We start from the raw sequence: 13789 nt of genomic DNA, 5'->3' as shown, positions 1-13789 counted from the left end.
GCTCTGAAGCAGTGGGTGCACCTGGCACGCAGCCCTCTGTCCATCACATGGCGCTGGTAGAGCTGGTAGAGCTGGTAGAGCTGGTAGAGCTGGTAGAGCTGGGCGCAGGGGTCGGTGAGCTCGGACTCTCTGTGCTGTGGCACCTGTGGGGCTGCCCAGCTGCGGGGGAGCCGGCCCAGTCACTGCTGGGAGGACATCCAAGCTGGGACTGAGCTCTGGTGAAACAGACGGGCTCTTAGCGGGCCAGGTGAATAGCGTCTGTCAGGGCCTCAGGGGACGCGAAGTGAGGCCTGGGGCAGGGGGGAGGGGAGGACGTGGCCGGGGAGAGGGGGGCTGGGGGGGACGGAGGAGGGGGAGGGGGCAAGGTAAGAGGAGCCAGAAGGCCCCTGAGCAGCAAGCCCCCCGCCCTGCCCTGCCCAGGCTTCTCGGAGGATGCTGGATGATGAGATGACCGTCAGCCTGTCGCTGCCCAGCCAGTCCAGCATGTTCCAGAACCACCACTCCTCCCCGCCCAGCGAGCAGGGCTCCAGCTCCACCTACGACCGCATCTTCCCGCTGCGGCCCGACTACCAGGAGCCCTCCAGGCTGATCCGCAAGCTCCCGGAGTTCGCCCCCGGGGAGGAGGAGCCGGGTGAGGCTGGTGAGGCGGCAGAGCTGCGGGCAGCCGTGGCCGGGGTGGGGTGCCACCGGGGGTCAGCGGGAGTGGCCACGCCGCCCTCCTGGCGCCCACGTGCCTCCACAAGCACCATGCCTCTGCTCCTGCCCGAGCAGACGCTGGCCGGCCCCCCTCCGAGGTGGGAGCAGGTGCACAGAGGGGTCGCTGAGGCCTCTGTGCCCGAGGGCCTCCCGCCCACCTCACCGGCCTCCTCGGGCGACAGAGCGGCCAAGTGCCCAGAGAAGGGACTTCCCTGCTCCACGTCTGTGGGGTCCCCTGTAGGGGGGGCAGACGAGGCTGCGGGGCCCTGGGTGCCTGGCTCCCCATTTCAGCTCTCTTTGGTGAGGTTTCCTGGGGTCACGCAGGTTTATTCTGAGCGTATTGCTGGCTTCTTCGGGAAAAGCTTCGCTTGTAAAGCAGTGCTAGCGGGCTCACACCCCAGTGTCCTTTTAAAAATGGCCGTGGGGCCACACAGAGGGGCTGCTGAGCCCCGTCGGGGGCGGGGACGGTGCTCAGGGGAGGGGAGGGCAGGCGCAGACCCGTGGGGCGCCCGCGGAGGGAAGAGAGGGAGCTGCCTGCCGGGACTCAGGGAGGCTGTGCTGAGGGGTGCCGGCCTCGGGGTGCACAGCCAGGCCGCAGGGAAAGGCAGAACCTGAACGTCGTCCCAGGTGGAGCAGCGCAGCTGGCTTCTGGACGCTGACCCCCCTCATGCTTTAATGCTTCTTCCAAGTGAGGAGGTGCCTGGCTCGATCCTGTGAATTTGCCAGAAAGCATTCAGCACCTCAGCGAGGTCTAAGCCAGTGGTGGGGCCTCACAATGAAGGGCGATGCTGCTAGAGAGAGCTCCAGCCTCAGTGCCCGCCCAGGCCACGGCCTGGATGGCGTCCCAAGGTCACCCCAGGGCATGCTGCGGGCCTGTGGTCTGAGGAAGGCGGAGGGCCAAGGCCTACACGCCGAGGCCAGGAGGACGCCGCTGGGAGCCCCACGTGGGGTGGAAGGCGGGACTAGCCCATCCCGGTCACTCACGGCCCCCCAGGCCCCATCCCCGTCACTCACGGCCCCCCCAGGCCCCATCCTGGTCAGTCACGGCCCCCCAGGCCCCATCCCGGTCACTCACGGCCCCCCCAGGCCCCATCCCCGTCACTCACGGCCCCCCAGGCCCCATCCCCGTCACTCACGGCCCCCCCAGGCCCCATCCCCGTCACTCACGGCCCCCCGGCCCCATCCCGGTCACTCACGGCCCCCCAGGCCCCATCCCCGTCACTCACGGCCCCCCCAGGCCCCATCCTGGTCAGTCACGGCCCCCCCAGGCCCCATCCCCGTCACTCACGGCCCCCCCAGGCCCCATCCTGGTCAGTCACGGCCCCCCCAGGCCCCATCCCGGTCACTCACGGCCCCCCCAGGCCCCATCCCCGTCACTCACGGCCCCCCCAGGCCCCATCCCCGTCACTCACGGCCCCCCAGGCCCCATCCCCGTCACTCACGGCCCCCCCAGGCCCCATCCCCGTCACTCACGGCCCCCCGGCCCCATCCCGGTCACTCACGGCCCCCCAGGCCCCATCCCCGTCACTCACGGCCCCCCCAGGCCCCATCCTGGTCACTCACGGCCCCCCCAGGCCCCATCCCCGTCACTCACGGCCCCCCCAGGCCCCATCCCCGTCACTCACGGCCCCCCCAGGCCCCATCCCGGTCACTCACGGCCCCCCCGGCCCCATCCCCGTCACTCACGGCCCCCCCAGGCCCCATCCCCGTCACTCACGGCCCCCCAGGCCCCATCCCCGTCACTCACGGCCCCCCCAGGCCCCATCCCCGTCACTCACGGCCCCCCAGGCCCCATCCCCGTCACTCACGGCCCCCCAGGCCCCATCCCCGTCACTCACGGCCCCCCAGGCCCCATCCCAGTCACTCACGGGCCATCCCAGGCCCCATCCCCGTCACTCACGGCCCCCCAGGCCCCATCCCAGTCACTCACGGGCCATCCCAGGCCCCATCCCCGTCACTCACGGCCCCCCCAGGCCCCATCCTGGTCACTCACGGCCCCCCCAGGCCCCATCCCAGTCACTCACGGCCCCCCCGGCCCCATCCCGGTCACTCACGGCCCCCCAGGCCCCATCCCAGTCACTCACGGGCCATCCCAGGCCCCATCCCCGTCACTCACGGCCCCCCAGGCCCCATCCCAGTCACTCACGGGCCATCCCAGGCCCCATCCCCGTCACTCACGGCCCCCCAGGCCCCATCCCCGTCACTCACGGCCCCCCCAGGCCCCATCCCCGTCACTCACGGCCCCCCAGGCGCCCCGGACCGGAGCTCGCTCGCCCTGTCTTCCAGGCTGCAGCGGCCTCGCCAAGCCCGGCCCGCCCGGCGCCGAGGGCGCGCCCCACTATGCGGAGGCGGACATCGTGAACCTGCAGGGCGTGACCGGGGGCAACACCTACTCGGTGCCCGCGCTCACCATGGACCTGCTCTCGGGGAAGGACGTGGTGGTGGAGGAGTTCCCCCGCCAGCTCCTGGCCTTCAAGGAGAAGCTGGGGGAGGGCCAGTTCGGGGAGGTGAGTGGCCTGACGGACGCGGAGCCGAGTCCCTCCAGGCGGACGGGCCTGCGGTGCCGCCACCCTCCGCGGTCTCCCTGTGCCCGCCTGCGGCTCCGGGCGCGGGCTTCTGTGGGAGTGTCAGAGCAGACACAGCACCGCTCTCCATCCCTGAGGGCCGTCAGCATGTTCCTTTTGTTGGGAACAGAGGGCGGGACCCGCGATGTGCCGCTCTCAGGGACTGCCCCACACCTTTCCCGGTGGCCGCTGGTTCCCCCTCCATGGGAGTTACGTGTTCGAGGATTGCACACTCCCCGCCTGTGTCCCCCAGCCGCCCGGCCTGACTCGCCGCCGAGCCGAGGAGGAGCAGCCGGGGGTGCCTCCGGGCAAGCTGTCCTGGCCTCACCGCGCCTCCTCCAAGGTCAGGGCAATGGCTGGCCACGCTCCGGCGCCCTCGGTGACCGGTTAACAGGCGTGGGGCTGGTTGTCAGGCGCGGCCGCTCCTGCCCTGGTGGGTTGGGGCTGCAGACGTACAGGAGTCCGTGCTCTGTCCCTGTCCTGCCCCGAGGCAAAGAGGCTGGTCACGGGCTGTTACAGGATCCCACACTTGCAATGCCGCCTGCACTAAGGGGTCAGCTAGGACATTGCCCGGCACTTTGTCTGACCGGAAGGTTCGGTGGTTACAGAGGCTCACTGGGCGGGGAGCCCTGCTGTGGTGATTGCTGCTGCACATTCACTCACACGGGTCGCGTTCCGGTCCGTGGACGCTTCCAGTATAAGGCGGGCACATGGCGTGTTGTGTGTATGCGTGTGTGGGTGGTAGATGTGTCACATGTACCTTCTATGTCTGATTGTGGGACGTGTGTGGTGAATGTGTGTCCCTCCCCGAGGCCCCGTTGGGGCTGAGCCGCTTTGGAGCTCGGATGCCCAGATGCGTGCCTTTCGTCCAGGTGCATCTCTGCGAAGTGGAGGGAATGGACAGGTTCAAAGGCAAAGACTTTGCCGTCGATGCCAGCACCAGCCAGCCGGTCCTGGTGGCCGTGAAGATGCTGCGGGCGGACGCCAACAAGAACGCCAGGTAGGTGGCTGCGCTTTGCGTTGCCTTGATGTGTCTCATCCTCAGTCAGGGACACCCGGGAACTCCTGGGCAAGCTTTTCTCTGGAGAGGGCGAGGTCTGTGAGTCACTTCACGTTTCCGTGGTAACGCATTATCTTCTTCCGGGCCGGCATCCTCACCTTGTTCTCCATCGCCCTCCCAGACAAAGGCACATTTCCCCCTGGACTCGCTCCCTGTTCACATCCCACACGTGGCCGTTGTCCATAGAGGCCCTGAGTGTCCTACCTGCCGGTTACACACGCTCCCGCTCAGCCTTCTCGTCCTTGTTTCCATCTCCATTTCCTTCTCATCGTCCCCTCTTTTGTGCTCCTTTTCTCCTATGTCCAGCAACTCCCCGTGAGAAGCTACCTCCACTTAGAAAAGGACCATGGACCTCAAAGCGAAGGATCCACGGTCCTTTATCAGTTTCCCCCACAGGGACCCCCTCCCCTATAGATCGCAGTCCCCGCCCCTCCACTGTCCTCAACCTTTCCGAGGACTTCCTCCCTCCCCCCTCCTCCCCTGGGACCAGGCGCTTCCCCACTCGTGTTGGCCTCCTCATCTCGCTGAGACTCAGAGCGAGAGAGTTTCTGATCGCTCCTCAAACACCGTGAGCTCCAACATGGCGAATCGGGCGCAGGAAGGTCTTGCAAAGGGCAGGGTGTGGGGTGAAGAAGAAAAGCCAGGGAGACCTGAGGGGCCCGGGATTGGAACTGAGAACTCCCGTTGGGTCTCATCCAGCGATGGCACCTCTTCCTGCATCCACACCCTCTGAGCAGTGGTGGCGGCCAGGGCTCTGCCCCGTAGAGCCATGGGGACCCCTGTTTGGGGTTGTTGTACTTGACGTGGTTTGGGGGTGTCCATGGATAGAATTTCCCTAGAAAACTCCCAGGAGATCAATGGATCTGTTGCAGTAATTTGGGAAATGTGGGCTGGTGGTCGCACCCACCCAAACATCGCTGTCCCCAACTGCAGGGACAGTTACTATCCTGGCCCAGTGAGCACTTCCTCTGAAATGACCCCCTGTGGCTGCCCCAACGGTAAGAAGCTGTTGCTGTTGGTATGCCGCTGTGCCTGTGTGAGGAACGCCAGCGGGAGAAGATGCAGGGTTACAGATGAACCGAGGGCTCTGGGCCTTATTATTTTTAAATATATATATATATATATATATATATATATATATATATATATATATATATATATATTATTGATTTTTTACAGAGAGGAAGAGAGAGGGATAGAGAGTTAGAAACATCGATGAGAGAGAAACATCGATCACTGCCTCTTGCACACCCCCTACTGGGGATGTGCCTGTAACCAAGGTACATGCCCTTGACCGGAATGGAACCCGGGACCTTTCAGTCCACAAGCCGACGCTCTATCCACTGAGCCAAACCGGTTTCAGCGCTCTGGGCCTTATTAACAGAGCGGCTCCAGGCTTGTCCAAGGGGTGAGCTGCTGTGTGTGTCAGGTGTGATTTCCTGTGAAGGGGTTCTGGGCGGCGTGTGTCAGGTGCAGCCGTGGGCACTCTCCGTGGGCAGGCCTGTAGGCCTGAGGCTGGGTGCAGGCTGCGACATGACATCACAGTTCTTGTTCTCAGAAGGTCCCAGTGCAGCCGGGGCCTGGCTCCAGGTGAGAGTGAGGCAGCCCGGGTCCTCCGTCCGCCCGAAGGCCCTCTGGGAACAGCCTCCTGCGGGGAGGACGGGCGCTGGGCCGCCTTCGCCTCCCGGCTCTGCTCTGCTCGCTGGGCTGATCCCCGTGTCTCTCTCCACAGGAACGATTTTCTGAAGGAGATAAAGATCATGTCCCGCCTCAAGGACGCCAACATCATCCGCCTCCTCGCCGTGTGCATCGCCGACGACCCTCTGTGCATGATCACCGAGTACATGGAGAACGGCGACCTCAACCAGTTCCTCTCCCGCCACGAGCCGCCCGGCTCCACCCCCAGCCAGGGGCCCACTGTCAGGTAAGCGCCAGGCCTCCCTGTCTGCAGCGGGGAGCAGCGACCCCCGCGGCTTGCTGTGTCCGGACGGAATGTGGTGTCGGTTCCCGGGACCGTTCGGAATGTCAGGCACCATGGTTCCTCTGTCCACGGGCGACTTCCCTCTTGTTTTTCCTCAGTTACGCCAACCTGAAGTTCATGGCGACTCAGATCGCCTCTGGCATGAAGTACCTTTCCTCCCTGAATTTTGTCCACCGCGACCTGGCCACACGGAACTGCCTGGTGGGCAAGAACTACACCATCAAGATCGCCGACTTCGGGATGAGCCGGAACCTGTACAGCGGGGACTACTACCGCATCCAGGGCCGCGCCGTGCTGCCCATCCGCTGGATGTCCTGGGAGAGCATCCTGCTGGTGAGCGCCCCCCACCCCCGCCCGGGGCAGGGGCGTGCGGCTGGGGGCTCCCGGGCACAGGCCGCCGGCCTGGTGTCTGCCAGGAGGGGATGGCGGCTTTGAGTGCTCATGGTGACTTGCCATTTCTGCTGGTAAACGTGCCATGCTCATTGTGGGAAATTTGGGGGGAAGGGTTAAAATACACCATGATGATAAGGGGTTTAGTGTTTTCTCCCTCTCTCCTTCCCACATACTGAGTGGTCTTAATTAGTTTAGGGAACTAAAAAACCATTTAAAGAAATGTTATCCACACAAAATAGTTTTCTTCTGTATTAATTTCATAACCATGTTTCAAATTAATTATTTACACTGATCTCTATATTTTTATTTTAATGACTATCACCATTTACTTTTTATTTTAAGTTCATCATTCTTTGTTTTATAGTTTTTATTCAACTCTTGGCCTTCTGGTCCCTGGGGGATAAGAGTCTTTTCTTCCCAAATGCCATTGCTCTGACTATTGGCCCCGAGCGAGGCACGAGGGCCCTCTCAGCACTCCGCCTGCTGTCCAGAGCCCGGGGTGGGGTGGGGTGGGACACCAGCCCCCTGTGGGCAGGGGTCTGATTTCCCTCTCCTGCCCATCACACAGGGCAAGTTCACCACGGCCAGCGACGTGTGGGCCTTCGGGGTGACCCTGTGGGAGGCCTTCACCTTCTGCCAGGAGCAGCCCTACTCCCAGCTGTCAGACGAGCAGGTCATCGAGAACACCGGGGAGTTCTTCCGGGACCAAGGGCGGCAGGTGAGGCGGCTGGGCGGCGGGCGCTCTGTGGGGGGAAAGGGCCTGACTTAGCGGACTGGGAGATGGCACCGGATGCAGTCCTTTGTCGCAAATCATCCAGATAACGTGGAACCAGCCCCTGGCCGGCACCATGCACACACTCCCCCGCCCACCCGGGTCCTTGGGGGGCAGGAGGGCTGGTCAGGCTCCTCTCCAGCCAGACATTCCAGGAAATAAAATCCTCGCTCTCAGGCTTGAGCTAGCTCTTGATTTAAACTGTGAGGTTTGTCTCCCTGGTTAACAAAGAGACCCTTGAAAGGAAGTGATTTATTTGCATTCACGAAAAATCCGTGTGGACCTCCTGGTGGTGTTTCTGGACGACATATCCCGAGACAATCAGGTGCGCCCTGGACCCCACCCTCGGCCGGTCCCGCCTCTCAGGACAGGACAAGCAGTTCCCAGCCCCTAGGCCCGCTCCTGGGGACGCTCTCAGGCCGGTGGCTGACCCCGTGACCTCCCCCAGGGCCCTGGGAGCGGCATCTTTGGCCCCCAGCTGGGGGAGGAGGCTCAGGCAGGAGATGGGAGATGGGGTATGGAGGGCCAGACGGGCGGACGACAAGGGCGCAGGCTGCGTGGGAGGCGGGCGGCTGGGTTTACCTGATCCTTGGGCTGTGGAGCGGGAATTTCAGTTCTCTCTCTGGGTTGTGAGGCAATAGCTCCCTCCGAGGCAAAGGGCAGGTTACCGGAGCGCAGGCGGGAAGCCAGGGCACAGCAGCGCTCCCGTGGAATATGGACAAGGGAGGGAGATGGTGACCTTTTGTCTCTCAGCTTCCTGCGTGGGGACTGGAATCTCACAAGGGAAAGTGCGTCCGTGAGGCTGAATCGGACCATAAACAGCTCCCAGAAGCCAGCGTGCTGGCCCCGCAGGTCCACCGCTGCTCATGTGTCAAACAGCTCGACGAAGCTCTAAGGTTCCAGAAGTGGTTACTTACATGCTATGCTATTCAGTTTCACATAATAGTTTTGTCATTTAATAGAGTTTCAATTTCTAATAATCTCTGGGATTTTTTTTACTCATTTTATTTATTATTATTTCTTAAAATAATTCAACAATATGTCTGCTTCCTCCTCTCCCCCATATTGGCCCCCTCCAGCCCACCCCTGGCCCCGCCTCAGGCCTTCAGCCCCCTATTGTCCGTGCCCATGGGCCATGCATGTGTGCACACAAGGTCTTTGGTTGATGATTCTCCTCACCTTCCTTCCGAGATTTCACAGTCTGTTCCATGCTTCCATGTTTCTGGATCCACTCCGTCCATCAGCTTATTTTGTTCTTTAGATTGCACATACGAGTGAGATCATGTGGTACTTGTCTTTCTCTGACTGGCTTATTTCCCTTAACATGATGCTCTCCAGGCCGCTCCATGCTGTCTCACAGGGTGAGAGGTCCTTCTTACTGCTGCACAGTGTTCCCTGGTGTAAATGTCCCACAGCTTCTTATCCACTCGTCTGCTGATGGGCACGTGGGCTGTTTCCAGATCTCAGCTGTTGTAACTTGTGCTGCTATGAACATAAGGGTGCATATATCCTTTCTGATGAGTGTTTTGGGTTTCTTAGGATATATTCCTAGAAGTGGGACCACTGGGTCAGATGGCAGTTTTTTAGTCATTTTAAAATATTCAGTGTAAAAAAGTCCACCACTTCCCACTGGTAGTGAACTAATATATTCTGATCAAATGCCCAGTGGTTGAGGAGTGAAGTCAAATATTTGACAAAAGCCCAGGCCAAAGTCATATCACCACCCTGTTCTGAGTAAGCCTCTAAGCACAGATTTAAATTTTCAATAAAAATGTATTAATTTGCTCTGGCCGGTGTGGCTCAGTTGGTTGGGTGTTGTCCTGTGCACTAAAGTGTCGCCAGTTCGACTCCAGGTCAGGATACATGCTCAGGTTTCAGGTTCAATCCTTAGTCGGGGGCGTGCAGGAGGCAGCCAGTAGTTGTTTCTCTCTCTCCCTCTTCCTTTCTCTCTCTAAAAATTAATAAACTAAAAAGAAAAAATTATTTAACACATTAACTTACTAAATGTAATTTATTAAATTTATATTTTATTATTTTATATTAGTACATTTTATTAGGTAAATACTAGAGGCCCGATGCACGAAATTCGTGCGAGAGGCCTTCCTTCCCTTGGCTGCCGGCTGGCTTCCCTCTGGCACTCGGGACCCCTGCTCTCTCGCAGCCCAGCTTTGTCAGGAAGGTCTTCTGGCCTAATTAGCATATTACTCTTTTGTTATGATAGATAGAGTATATTAATTTACAATTCCTATTTGCTGCTTTACATTTTGTAGGCAGAGTTTCGGTTGTGACTGTGAAAGTCTGGGCTGGTGCAGAGCGGGTGTCGTGTCCGCCCCCCCCCCCCCCCCCGGCGCCTGCGGCCTCATGCAGGTCTGCCTGTGCTTTTCCGACGGCACCATTACCATCACAACGTACCGAACAAAGCGGCTATCGTTCAGGAAAACTTCAGTGACATGAATTCTAGAAGGAGTTTTATACTCAGGGCAAACCTTAACCTTTTGCATTCAACTGAAAGGGCACAGAAGCCTATACAGCAGTCATTTCAATCCTGAACATAAATGTGCTGAACGTTTTGTTTTCAGTTTAGTTTAACGAGTGGTGAGGACTTTCCGAGGGCACTTTCCTTGGAAGCTCGTGGTCTAAATGGACCCGGGCTCTAACCACTCGTCTCCAGCCTGAGACGTCGTTTTGCTGCCGCCTGACCTTTGGGCGGGTGGTGGGGACCCAGAACAGAAAGTCCTGCTGAAGGGACGAAGGGGGAGGGGCCAGCAGGCGTGGACCCCCCGGGGCTCAGAGATCACCTTGGAGGCGGCGGGCCGAGGGCCGGTCAGTGACGATGAAGCAGCTCTCCCTTCCCCTCTCCTAACGTTCTCCTTTCTGTTCCCAGACGTACCTGCCGCAGCCCGCCATCTGCCCCGACTCCGTGTACAAGCTGATGCTGAGCTGCTGGAGGAGGGACACCAAGCACCGGCCCTCGTTCCAGGAGATACACCTGCTGCTCCTCCAGCAGGGGGACGAGTGACGCCTCGGGGCCGGTCCGCCACGCCGCCCACGCCACGCCGCGCTACGGACGCCAGTGCACGCGAGGCAGGCCGTTCCTTTCCTCCTGCCCTCGTTTCCACTGTCCACCCCCTGTCCACCCCTCACCCACATATACTTGTTTTTTACGTTAAAGAACCAAAAAAGAAAAAAAAAAAAAACCTGCTAGGGCAGATAAAACCCAGTAAGGAAATCTTCATTGATGTACCGAAGTGCTGCGAACAAAGCTAGGTAACTTAGATAATTTATAAAGGCTAAATATGCTTATGTTTATAAATGTGCAGACTCTACAATATTTTTCCACGTTGCCTTTAAAAATAGTTTCAGAAATAAAAACTTGAAGAGTCCTCCTGCCTTAGGGACCCTGAGACGAGGTTAGGGGAGCGCCCGGCCAGCGGGCCGCAGATGCTCAGGGACTCGCCAGGTGGGTCCGCCTCCTGGTCTGGCCTCCGGCTCGGCCACTGCCTTCCTCTTCCGGCCGAGCGTCTGATCCGTTCAGAGCCCCGCTCTGTGGGATGGGCACTCCACTCATCGTGGCTGGGCTCAGGGTTGTGTCTGTGCCTAGAATGCGGAGGCTGCGCAGGAAGATTGTGTGTGGTGGGCAGGGTTGTCATTTGCAAACAAGCGCGGTGTCAGTGAGGCCCTTTGAGTCCATAGAAACTGGTGTTCCGGTAGCTTTCCCTCGGCCCTTTGTCATCCTGTTTTAATAGACGAGCCCGGTGCACCCACGGCCAGCAGGGCTCCCAGGTGTGAGCGATAGGGGGCGCCTGCTCCGAGTGTTCCCACCCCCCTCACTCCCCCTCCCCGCCAGGGGCACCAGGATGAGGGGGCTGAAGAACTAGGGAGACAGACGTGGACTTGGACCCCAGAGCAGTGATGGGTGAGATGGTGTTGGGTGACCCTCTGCACAGGTCAAGCGTGATGGAGAGAAAGAGGGGGGTCTGGCTTCCAAATTTGTGGCAATAGATGCCTAGTGAAATCAGAGCTCCCAAGCCCCCTACCCCCCACCTCCCAGAGTCCGTGGACAGCAGCAAAGGGAGCCCCAATTCCCACAAAGGGGACACAAGAGAGGATGGCAGAGGTCTCAGCTTGCGTCCCTGCTCAGCCCCAGCTTGCTCCAGGCCATGGCAGAGGCCTCACCCCACTCCCCAGGGCAAACTCACCCCGCCCCTCCCCGCTGTGTCCTAGGACTCAGGCTCCCTCGATGAGCCGGAGGCTCACAGGTGGGAGTCAGGACACATTTCTGCTTTGAGCAGCAGTGCCATCTGGACGTCTCTGCCGCCAGATGTGTCCCTGGCTGTAAGGTGAGGGCGCTGCAGCGGTGGCCGCGAGGGCTGCCAGTCCACGTGCCCCGTGCTCGCCGGGCACCGGCTCCTCCTGCCGAGAACTGCGGTCGGGAAGAGGCTGCAGGAAGTGCCGCAGCCGCACTGACTCCGCCACGTGCGCGCTCCCAGCCCGTCCTCCAGCGGACACAGCATCTGACCACGCTCACTCCTTGGGACTTGCCCCTCTGCGTCCAAGATCCATGTGAGCATCACGTCCTATTCGGAGTCCCCAGAGGAAAGCGGACAGGAGGCACACGCCTTTCTGATCTTTAAAGAACCGGCTCAGGTCCTCATTTGTGGGGCTGAGCGAAGACCCAGGAGATCTTGGTGGCCTCTGAGGACAGATCATGGGGGCCAGTCAGGGGAGGAGGCTGAGGAGTCAGCCCAGCTGCAGGCGGAGTGAACTCCTTCCTTCCACCCGATCCTCACCCAAGTGAGTGCCCGCACACCGGACAAGCCGCTGCCTTCCTCAGCCCAACAGCCACAGCCCATCTCTCCGGAAGTAGCTCAGGCATCGACAACAGGACCAGGAGGGTGACCACGGAAGCCCAGTCAACACACTTCTCTAGAATTCAAGGGACGTGAGCCGCCCCCAGGGGAGAGGTCCTGCCAGGACTGCGGAGGGGCGGGAGGGTGGTGTTTCTCCCGTCCTGTGCCTAACGGTTCTCCTCTGGCTTCTTTTCCGCATCCCGCTTTAGCTGGCTGCGTTTCCTGAGCCTGCAGAGGCCGTCCTGTGTAACAGGAATGTGGAGTGTCTGGGTTTCCCCGGCCGTGGGGGGAGAGTCCCCGGCTCCAGGTGGTGTCCTGTTACCCTTTCTAAGTCGCCGTTATTGGGTCTGGGGGACGCTTTCCGTCCAGGGGTGGCTGTGGAGTCAGATGGGAGTGTCTGTGGAGGCAAGTCACCGTGCTGAGAGCCAGGCCCCGCCTGGGTGCACAGCCCAGACTCCCTGCTCAGAGGCCCGGCCTGGTGGCCGGAGCGGCTGCGTGTTAGTGCTGGGCAGGTCGCCGGCAGGTGCCCGCGGTGTGGCGAGCACAGTGAGGAGGGGGGCAGATGGTGAGCGAAGGTGCGAGGGGCTGAGTGGGAGGTGGCGGTGGGAAGAGGCTGCAGGAAGGAGCTCGGGCCTCGCACAGGTGGCTGCGGGGGGTTGGGAAGCCAGTCAGACTCCAGCGAGGGCGAGACTCTGTTCTGGAGACGGCCGAGTGAGGGCAGAAAAAGTAAGTGTCGTGAAGATGAGAGGAGGACATGTGTGCTGAGAAGGAATTGCGGACGTGGCGATCGTAAGAATGTGGATGGGGAGCGGAGCCGGTGGGCATGTGCACAGAGGGAGCTCTTAGAGCCTCCGAGGGCGGAGTCCTCGTGGACGCGGCCCACCGTGCCCGGCAGGAGACCCTTCCTTCCCGAGGAAGCAGGTGGCGGAGGTCTGGGCGCCTGTGTCCTCAGCTGTGGCTTTGCCCGCCGTGGGCCTGGTCCTCAAGAGCTGCCGCGGATCAGCCTGGGCCTGGGGAGCTGGCAGACGGCCACTGGCTTTGCTTCTGTTAAGGGCTCACTGTGGGCCCACAAGGGTCGCAAACAGGGAAGCATTCGGCTCGAGATGGGTCGCCCCAGTCTCGTTTGACACCCACGCAGACGTGGGTGCTGCTGGAAGCCCGGGTCGCTCTCCCTCCCTCCAGGCTCCCCATGGGCGGGGGAACTCAGCCTGTGTTTGTGTCAGAGGAGGACAGAGAAGAGGGGAAGAGAGGAAGTCCCAAGGAGATACTCTAAAACAGAGTAGCATCTGTTCTGCCCAAAACTATGAAAAGTGAAGAAAATTATAGTTAAGGCTTAAATTATTCTTCAAATAGGACTGCTAAGTCCCGGATCCTAAGTCAAGTTTGCAGTCCTGCCTCTTTGCCTTTTCTGTAAGACCTCTGACCTATGGCCTGGCATATGGCAGGTCCCTGAATGCTTCCCGGAGTTACAGA

General features: G+C 60.4%; 1 protein-coding gene across 2 annotated transcripts in view; it reads left to right on the top strand.

Annotated features, from left to right (window-relative positions):
- The window catches only part of DDR2 (discoidin domain receptor tyrosine kinase 2), an 80228-nt gene extending 69512 nt beyond the window's left edge, over positions 1 to 10716 (top strand). The window contains exons 11-17 of one of the 2 annotated variants that reach the window (XM_084865581.1): positions 421 to 631; positions 2983 to 3203; positions 4133 to 4260; positions 6053 to 6244; positions 6400 to 6634; positions 7263 to 7412; positions 10351 to 10716. In XM_084865581.1, the coding sequence (XP_084721707.1) occupies positions 421 to 631; positions 2983 to 3203; positions 4133 to 4260; positions 6053 to 6244; positions 6400 to 6634; positions 7263 to 7412; positions 10351 to 10485 (1272 nt within the window). In that variant the 3' untranslated portion in view covers positions 10486 to 10716. Of the gene's footprint in view, positions 1 to 420; positions 641 to 2982; positions 3204 to 4132; positions 4261 to 6052; positions 6245 to 6399; positions 6635 to 7262; positions 7413 to 10350 lie in introns of both variants that reach the window. The other variant, XM_084865580.1, reaches the window with a different exon arrangement.
- The last annotated feature ends 3073 nt before the right edge of the window (positions 10717 to 13789 follow it).

This window comes from Pipistrellus hanaki (assembly GCF_964339955.1).
Source record: "Pipistrellus hanaki genome assembly, chromosome: 18".
Taxonomy (NCBI): domain Eukaryota; kingdom Metazoa; phylum Chordata; class Mammalia; order Chiroptera; family Vespertilionidae; genus Pipistrellus; species Pipistrellus hanaki.
This window is presented reverse-complemented; position numbering and strand designations above follow the sequence as displayed.